The sequence below is a fragment of the Gadus chalcogrammus genome, chromosome 19 (genome assembly GCF_026213295.1).
Source record: "Gadus chalcogrammus isolate NIFS_2021 chromosome 19, NIFS_Gcha_1.0, whole genome shotgun sequence".
Taxonomy (NCBI): Eukaryota; Metazoa; Chordata; class Actinopteri; order Gadiformes; family Gadidae; genus Gadus; species Gadus chalcogrammus.
The window spans coordinates 12,382,434-12,392,433 of record NC_079430.1 but is presented as its reverse complement, the minus strand read 5'-3'; the positions used below and the strand labels follow the sequence as shown (position 1 = coordinate 12,392,433).

The 10,000-nt window shown below is 52.4% G+C and overlaps 1 protein-coding gene across 1 annotated transcript in view; it reads right to left on the bottom strand.

Moving 5' to 3' along the window:
• The window catches only part of sema3c (sema domain, immunoglobulin domain (Ig), short basic domain, secreted, (semaphorin) 3C), a 33,817-nt gene that overhangs the window by 15,180 nt on the left and 8,637 nt on the right, over positions 1-10,000 (bottom strand). The window contains exons 3-5 of the mRNA XM_056578599.1: positions 2,255-2,415; positions 544-606; positions 228-347 (exon numbers count right to left, since the gene is read on the bottom strand). Of these exons, the coding sequence (XP_056434574.1) occupies positions 228-347; positions 544-606; positions 2,255-2,415 (344 nt within the window). The remainder of the gene's footprint in view (positions 1-227; positions 348-543; positions 607-2,254; positions 2,416-10,000) is intronic.

The window sequence follows — 10,000 nt, the reverse complement described above, 5'->3', positions numbered from 1 at the left end:
AGAGAGCTACATGTCTCCTAGAGGAAGGCAGAGAGCTCCATGCCTCCTAGTGTTGCTGAGGGAGGCAGAGAGAGAGAGAGAGACAGAGAGAGAGAGAGACAGAGACAGAGACAGAGACAGAGACAGAGACAGAGACAGAGAGAGAGAGAGACAGAGACAGAGACAGAGACAGAGACAGAGACAGAGACAGAGAGAGACAGAGACAGAGACAGAGAGAGAGAATCTACCTCGGGCCTCCGTCCTCTGTTGACGTAGATGCAGACGGGGCTGTAGGCTCCGCTGCCGCACATGAACAGATGAGTCCTGTTGTACGGCTGGAGCACGCGGATGAAGTTACCACAGCCGTGCTGAGGACACACAACATCAGAGTTACACAACCGAGGACCCACAACACAAACACACAACAACAGAGTTACACTATGTTCTACATGTGTTTGAGGAGGACCATGCTCTACATGTGTTTGAGGAGGACCATGCTCTACATGTGTTTGAGGAGGACCATGCTTTACATGTGTTTGAGGGGGACCGGTATGAGGTTCTTACCGTGGGGTCCTTCCCGGCCATCTGGCACTCTTGGATCTTGCTTGGGGAGGCAGGCCAGAACACCTGGGGAGGGAAACAAAACCAGGTGAGGAACCAGGGCAGTGGAATCTTCTGGAAGCCTCTGGAACCTTCTAGAAGCAAGGGGGGGCGGGCCTTTTAACATTTTATATTATATAGAAATAGATATTATCCATATCGTTAAAGCTGAGAACAGAGCATACCACTCACAAAAACTACAAGCTACTCTTTCTAATAAACAGCCGGAGAGAGTGCAGAGAAGCCATCAGAATGTTAGCATCATCAGGTGGACCTCATGATGCTTATTATGGGCTGACCTGCCAACAGACCCTTTATAACTAATGGGCTACGGCTGTTTTCACTCCCAGTATCACCCCGCTGTTATGGATGCCTATAGTTAATCATGACACCATTTCAGGACACAGACATCTCAAGAGTTCAAACCTTAATGAAACAGACTGGAAAGATATCTGACATTTTCATGTTGTCACTTAGCAGATGCTTTTATCCAAATGAAACAACGAATTGGTAAACCAGAACATGTCAGCCTCCATCAAAGCACGCAGAAGCAGAAGGCAGGTCTCAGCCTTTTCAGGGGCTTCCCTTTAAATGGAATACAGGCAGCAGTTTACTGGGCGCAGCACGGACAAGTTAGCGCCTCCTCTGGGACACTTCCACCCTCCTCCCATCTGTTCAGCACCTCACACTGTCAATCACACAGAGAACATCTGCATGACGCCGTGGCCAATCAGAGAGCTTAGTTGCCCAATCTACCGCATGGCTGTGATGTTAGCCAATCATGGTGAAGTGCTCTTATTTACGTGCTGCTAATGAGCCCCTCTGAAAGGCCTCTGATCTTGGGAAAAATGTGGAGCAATTAGCAAATCGCAGACGATTACGTCCTCTTGGGAGGATTTCTTACAAGCCGTCAATTTGTGTAAACGCAGTTTTTGAATTTAACCATTGAACACAAAGCAATTTAGCAGATGCTTTGATGCTTTACCTGACGTACAAAGCGTGTGTCCAGATAAGCAGCAATCAATAAAGTACAGGAAGGCGTTAAGTGCACATCTCCCAAGGACAGGTAGAACAAACGGACATTAGGGATTGAACCCCTGGCTTCTCACCCCTACCCCCCTCCCCATCTAGTAGGCTACCAACCCCCAACCATGCCCACTCTCAGGGCTGTTAACCAGGGGAACTCTCTCCTACAGGTTAGGCTGCGGATGTGAGGGGGATCCGACCCAGAACCTTCTGATTGGAGTCAAACACACGGCGGCCGCCACACGCTCCTTCCCATGCAGATATCGGTTTGAAAGCTCTTAAAGATGCGTCTGTGTATGTGTGTGTGTGTGTGTGTGTGTGTGTGTGTGTGTGTGTGTGTGTGTGTGTGTGTGTGTGTGTGTGTGTGTGTGTGTGTGTGTGTGTGTGTGTGTGTGTGTGTGTGTGTGTGGGGGCCAGATTTATCTTCAGGCTGAGTACTATGTGTGCGGGTTAGGTGTGGCTTCAGACAGTGTGTGTGTGTCTGTGTGGGTCAGGTGTAGCTTCGAGCAGTATGAGTGTGTGTGTGTGGGGGTCAGGTCTAGCTTTGAGCAGTGTGAGTTTGTGTGTGTGTGGGTCAGGTGTAGCTTTGAGCAGTATGAGTGTGTGTGTGTGTGGGGGTCAGGTGTCGTGGGTGTGAGTGCCAGCTGACCTGCAGCGGGTCCTGGGTGATGTTGCTGAGGTCCAGGGACAGGGCGTGGTCCTTGCAGCCCACGTACATGCGGTCTTGGTCCTCGTCCATGTGGAGGATCCGGCAGTCCGCCGCCCGGTCCGCCAGGCCGTAGTACTGGAAGGAACCGGACTCCTGCAGGTCTGAGAGGACGACTATTTCTTAGACACTTATTCTATTTTTGTATATTTCTTGTCACAGAGGGTGACTGTTTCAAGCTATTTCTGAAAACATATTTCTTACTCTGAACTTATTTTCTTTCGACAATTTTCCCAAGACGATCTAAACATGCTGGAAGTTTGTCCAATTCATCATGAACCACACATTGTTCTCCTCCATCCCTCCCCAATCCCTCCCCAATCCCTCCCCACTCCCTCCGCAATCCCCTGGCCACTCCATCTCCAAGATGGAGGACTCTCCACCTAAAACCATCAGAGGTCCTTCCCATTAAGAAGCCAAGCTCATGCATATTTATCCCTTTTCCAATCTAGACTGAGAGCCAAGGGGCGGGTGAGGGGGGGGGGAGAGGTAGAGAAACAGGTCCACCTCTCCCCCCTCCTGTGACCTCTCTATCAGACTGCCTCCCTCTAATCGGCCAGCCTTTCTTTCTCCAGACGGGACCCAAAGGCGGCGGACATGTTTTAATCACCGTGAGGGATTGGCTCTATTGGCTGCTTTTGCTGTTAAGACTGCTGTTGTTGTCCTCAATAATAGATCTCTCTCTCTCTCTCTCTATGTCTCTCTCTCTCTCCCTCCCTCTCACGGTCTCCCCCTCTCTCTCCCTCCCTCTCACGGTCTCTCCCCTCTCTCTCTCTCTCTCTCACGGTCTCTCCCCTCTCTCACGGTCTCTCCCCTCTCTCTCTCTCTCTCTCTCTCTCTCTCTCTCTCTCTCTCTCCTCTCTCTCCTCTCTCTCTCTCTCCTCTCTCATCTCTCCTCCTCTCTCATCCTCTCTCTCTCTCTCTCTCTCTCTCTCTCTCTCTCTCTCTCTCTCTCTCTCTCTCTCTCTCTCTCTCTCTCTCTCTCTCTCTCTCTCTCTCTCGGTCTGTGGCTCACCTCTCTCGGACTTCCCCCGGGGTGATGTTGTATTTATTTTTTAAGTAAACAGGTCTCAGATCAGCCTTGGCCGACAACAGATGGCTAAACAACAGAAAACAGTTTTTTTCTGTTTCTATCAGTTTTTTTATACTCTACAGGACATTCCAGTAGAGAAGTCCTCCTGAAGGCCTTCATCACATCCCCAGCTGAACCACACGGCTCCATTCTACTGAACCAATTCCATAAAGTACGCATTTAAAAGCAAACACATACATTTGGAGTTGTTCTACTGGTGTTGAATACACTCTGCCTGTTTTGTTCTGCTATATGCAGAGGAGAGAGAGAGAGTCTCTGAAGTCAAAACATTTCAACAACAGCCGGAGTCAAACATTATTGTGAACTTTGCATCTCAACTTGCTGTCCTGTCCCCTGGTACGGAAGTCTATGAACCCCCCCACAAGGAAAGTCTCTATAACCCCCCCCCCCCACCCCAAGGAGTGTCCTGCCCCTTGGTATGGCGGTCTATGGGGGGGGGGGGGGAACAGCACCCTCTGTGGCCCCTCCTTATCCAGTCAGACACATACTAGTCTCACACACACACACACACACACACACACACACACACACACACACACACACACACACACACACACACACACACACACACACACACACACACACACACACACACACACACACACACACACACACACATGCACACGAGCACACACACGCAGGAAATATTTATTTAATTTTAGCATGCACAGCAGAGCATCATCAGAAGTTAACAACACCAGATGTTGCACCTGCTCTGTAACCAAGAGCAACATGGGGGGGAGGGGGGGGGCTTGAAACCACTGGTGTTATTCAAGGTCGGAGAAAAAAAATCGAATGTATTAAACAGCTTACGCTTGACTGCAAATGGTATGTGAGTCTGTGTATGCATGCGTGTGTGTTTGTGTGTGCTAGATGTGAGTGCATGTGTTTGCTAGGTGTGAATGTGTGTGCTAGGGGTGTGTGTGTGTGTGTGCGTTTCGTGAAAGTATTTCTCTCTCTGTATCTCACCTAAAGCCTTCCCATGTTGGACCCACAGGGCGTCTTGTGCTTGTTTGAGATGTGAGCAGATCATTACAAAGCGATTCTGCGAATGAGTATGAACCCCCCCCCCCCGATGGACACCCTCACTCTTTTCATGATACAAACACGTGCCTTTCATTGAAGCACCGCAAACACATCGCAGAAAAATAACTCTGAATCTGGGCGACAGTGTTTATGGTTCTGCACATGGGATAGAACTTCTGACACACACACAGACACACACACAGACACACACACACCGACCACATGTCATTGGTTATGAGTTTGCTTGAATTCCAGCGCTCTAGATAAAACCCAACACCCGTACACCGAGACACACTCAAACACAAGCGCACACCCACACTACTACTACTACTACACACAATACTCTGATAACGCCAGGAGGGTCCTGTGGATTCTGGAGCTCTGGACGCTGGGGTCGGCTGGTTGCAGGGCCATGAGGGATGCAGAAGGACCGGGAAGGAAGGAATGAAAGGGGCCCAACGGCACCAGGGGTCTATTTTCACCAGCTAACTCTAACTAAGTTAGCTCTAACTAGCTCTAACTAACCCTACAGGTGAAAACACGATGTCCTGGTGCCCTCATCTCAAAGACACACCGGAAAAGACTGATAGGAGTGATGATGGAGGAAGAGAAAACAACGATGGTTGAACACAGAGGTCACATCTCGTAGCTCGTAGGCCTCAAAACTTCTCTCTCTTTCTTTCCTTGGAGCTTTAAACCCGATCGAACCTGTTGGATAGAACGGGGGGCGGGAATGACCTCAGATCACATCGACCCACAGGGAACAGAACTAAATGAAGCCCATAGTCTAAGGTGCAAGGGAAAGAACTATTCTTCCTGTGCCCTTTGAAGTATTTCAATGGTGTTGGGTCGGTCAAGCGCACAAAAGCCCCCTTTGTTGGGGAAGGGGATAACAGTGGTCATCCAATATGAAGCGGACAAGCTGCTGGGAGACACTGTGGGCAGACCGGAGGCTGGAGGTTCACAGCCAACAGGAGGCCGGAGGTTCACAGCCAACAGGAGGGGAGTTCATGAGTTCAGGAGGTTGTATATAAAAGACAAGGATTGGTAGGGATTGGTTAATTAATGCCAGATCTCCCCACTTCATGGAACACTCAGACATACATGAGGTGCTTAGGTAGGAATATGTGGATGGTGACATCAAGGCCCCTGATTGACATCAAGGCCCCTGATTGACATCAAGGCCCCTGATTGACATCAAGGCCCCTTGAGTGTCATCAAGGCCCCTGATTGACATCAAGGCTGCCTGCAGGCTGCATGGAGCAGGACGCCGTGACCCTGTACCTGTTCCTGACGCTGTGACCTCATGACCTGGGGTTACGTAACCCTGGGGTTACGGGGTTACGTAACCCCAGGGATGATGCACAACGCTATTGTGCATCATCTCTAAATTGAGGAACTCTATGTTTGTTTCATTCCGTAGAAACCAGTAAACCAGAACCTAACGACTAAGCATGCTTTTGTTTTTAATAGCCAATTCTTCTCCACAACGGTTCGCCTCAGCTTTGATCATCGCTCCGTTTAATTAAAAGCCCTGCAACCCGTGAGAAAATCAATCAAGTGAGAAATGAGAATCCAGAAACAACAGAGCAAGCCCCCCAGAGAACAGAGAGCCCCCAGGAGCAAAATAACCAACAACATGACATTTCTGGTGAAGTCTAAAGTGATGGTGTGGAACCGTCACTTTAGTGGGGATAGGAGGTTATGTGGGCACAGCGAGAGAGAGTCTGAGCAGCCATGCTGTTTTAGCTACACACTTAAAGAGGAGGGAGAAGACAATCCCCCCCCGCCGGTTCGGGGGGGGGGGCAGACCTGCTGTCCTGATTATACCCTAGGGGGGAAATACCCTTTGGGCGTTTCACGCACCGCAGACATCCCCATAATGCTTTGTACCAGACGAGGTTTGGTGTTCTGTATGTGATGGAGTAACAGAGTACAGTTAACTCTGCAACTATAAACATGTCGACCGCGACTCCGGTCTTTGGTTTGCCTTACAAGGCGAGGTTCATGGAATCTCCTGGGCCTGGAGGAAGAGAGAGATTAGCTGCAGCCAGATGAGAGCAGAGGACATTCATCAGGGAACCCGACCGGTGCGTTCGGAGTCGACCCGAGGACGAGGTGAGGAGCTGGTCGGAGGTGACCCCAGTAAGAGGTGGGGAGCTGGTCTGAGGTGACCCCAGGGAGAGGTGACCCTAGGACGAGGTGACCCCAGGAGGAGGTGAGGAGCTGGCGTGGGCCAACTGTGTGTTGGGCTGTTGGCTGCAGGGACTCACATGTTAACTTCCTGCAGGTCCACTGATGGGGAAGACAGCTGGAGAGGGAATTCGGTGTTCATTACAGGAAAAGTATTTCCCCTGAAACGTGTATCTCGAACCGTCCCGTTTACAGAACCAACACAACAAGCAACGGCCCTATTCACACTCCACCTGCAGAGTGTCTTCACTGTTGACTGGAAAAGGTGCTAAAGTCTCTATAGGGCGGCGACAGCAACGACAACAACATCATGGGGTTACAGCGTTCCAGCGCTGTGTGAAACGAGGTGGTGGGGGCGGGGAGGGGGCTGGAGGGGGGATGAATGGGGGGCTGGAGGGGGGATGAATGGGGGGGTGAACGGGGGTTGGAGGGGGGTTGAATGGGTTGGTGAAGTGCTGGCTCTGCCTGATGAACGAGTCGAAAGGTCCCCCACTCAGCCTATTAGCGGCTCAGAGAGGGGGGGGCCCATCACCCCCAGTCCTTGAGTCTCGATGCAGAGCGGCACTCAAGCCCCTTGGCCCGCAGCCCGATGGGGCGAGCATGAATACATTAACTGTCTGCTAACGCCGCCCCCCTCCCCCCCCCCCCCCCCCCCCAAGGACGGATCGCTTGAGGAGCCAGACTCAGATCGTATGGTTAGCTGGTTGCTCAGGCCGGCCGGCGGTGGCAGGGCCAACAACCAATCAGCCGCCAATTGTTAGATATTGAGCTGGAGGGGGCTTCGTCCACAAAGAGGGACCCCAACGTCCAGACCCTCTGGCCAAACACCAGCGCTCGGTTTGACGCCAAGAGGCTCTTCAGGATCCTTGGCTGGGTGGTTGGAGGCGTTCTGCTCAGACAGACCTGGTCGCTAGCGCTGTGTTGAACCAGGGACTGGGGGGTGGGGGGTGGGGGGGGGTCTGGATGCTGGCGGGAGAGCAGGAGGAAGAATCTGTTTGTTTAAACTGGAGGGGATTTCTCTTTGGCACTTTAGATTTACAGTAGGGTCTGCAGAATGCGCCGGGCCTGCCAGGGGATTTATATATATATATACCAATATATATTCTCCTCATCAAGTCCACTGGGACGGCAGAGGTGTTGCCCCAGTCGGAATAGCCCCTTGGTCCCCCCCACCCAAGTGAGAGACCACCCAAGCTCTCTGGCGTCGTCCAACTGGCGTCCAACTGGCGTCTGAACAGGCGCACCCCACATTCCCAGGGCGGCCCAGCGTCCACTGGGACCACTGGGACCACTGGGACCGTATCAACAAGAGGAGCTTCAACATTACCTCCCAGCAAGAGGCTGAAACCCACGGGAGCCCGTCACTCAGCGGGCCCTCAGCGAATGTGTTCTCCTTAATGTCTGCTGACGATAAACTTCCTCCAGACGTCGGTAACTGGGATCACATGGCACGCTGGGAGGAGTTGGATGTCCTCCCAGCGCGAAGTGTGATTCTTTTATTAAGAATCACACTGATTCTTAATAAAAGCAGACGCCCCAGTATCTGAAGCCAAGGCCTGCAGCCAGGAGATAGGATCCACACCGACAGGGTGGGACTGTGTCTCTAGAACCCCGGAGCCCAGGGATACGATCCACATCGACAGGATGGGACTGTGTCTCTAGAACCCCGGAGCCCAGGGATACGATCCACATCGACAGGGTGGGACTGTGTCTCTAGAACCCCGGAGCCCAGGGATACGATCCACATCGACAGGGTGGGACTGTGTCTCTAGAACCCCGGAGCCCAGGGATACGATCCACATCGACAGGGTGGGACTGTGTCTCTAGAACCCCGGAGCCCAGGGATACGATCCACATCGACAGGGTGGGACTGTGTCTCTAGAACCCCGGAGCCCAGGGATACGATCCACTTTGACAGGGTGGGACTGTGTCTCTAGAACCCCGGCCTGCACTCAGGAGATACGATGCACATGACAGGCTGGGACTGTGTCTTCGTCTGCATGTTGACGGGTGATCTACAGCCACCGCGGAGTGTGTGTGTCTTAAGGACACACCCTGGGTGTTATGCAGGCCCCAGTCGAGTTAGCGATAGCCTTCATTGCTTGGTGAAGAGGAGGCTTGTGTTACCCCCGGCCTGAAACCAGAGAGGCTAACCTTTCATGCTAGCTCGTAAGCTAGCTAGTTTGCGTTTCCTGACCTCCTCCCCCTCCCCACGTCCCGCCCTAATTAGCAGAGTCTCCACCTCACCTGTCATAGGCCGTCTCCCTCTCACTCAACGACCTTTGACCTCGCACACATGTACGCTAAGGGCAGCTCCTTCACGCCCCCTTAGCAGCTAAATCACCCGGCGTTACTGTCACCCCCATAACCCCCGCAGGCCGGAGACACGGCTTCGCTTAGCGGGATCATCTAAAGAACAGAACAGTTCAGAAGGAGGAACCATGTGGATGAAAACACATCAGACAGTACTCCACCAATATAGGTAAGGAAAGGAGGAGCAAGACGGTAAGACAGTAGAACCCACAACCAAACAAAGCATCCATCATGAGAACGATCCATGAACCACAGCGATGGGGTGAGGGTGGAGGTCAGGTGATACAGGGGGGGAGGTCAGGTGATCCAGGGGGGGAGGTCAGGTGATACAGGGGGGAGGTCAGGTGATACAGGGGGGGAGGTCAGGTGATCCAGGGGGGGAGGTCAGGTGATACAGGGGGGAGGTCAGGTGATACAGGGGGGGAGGTCAGGTCATACAGGGGGGGAGGTCAGGTGATACAGGGGGGGAGGTCAGGTGATACAGGGGGGGAGGTCAGGTGATCCAGGGGGGGAGGTCAGGTGATACAGGGGGGGAGGTCAGGTGGTACAGGGGGGAGGTCAGGTGATCCAGGGGGGAGGTCAGGTGATACAGGGGGGGAGGTCAGGTCATACAGGGGGGGAGGTCAGGTGGTACAGGGGAGGAGGTCAGGTGATACAGGGGGGGAGGTCAGGTCATACAGGGGGGAGGTCAGGTGATACAGGGGGGGAGGTCAGGTCATACAGGGGGGGAGGTCAGGTGGTACAGGGGAGGAGGTCAGGTGATACAGGGGGGGAGGTCAGGTCATGCAGGGGGTGATGGTCGGCCCATGGCCAGGTGTGGTCAGCCATGTATAGGGATGGGTTTTCATAATGTCTATGACAGGTGAGGACGTGTGACATCTTACAGGTTGAAAGCGCTGTTGCCATGGTAACAGAAATTGAGCAGGTGTTTTTGATCTTCTCACTCTGACTAATTAATGTGACTCAAATAACTACAGGCCTGCGTCATAAATCATCATCAGACTTTTGTCGATAGCCCCGCATTATTTGAACTTTCCACACTACAGCCTACATATTATCTAAGA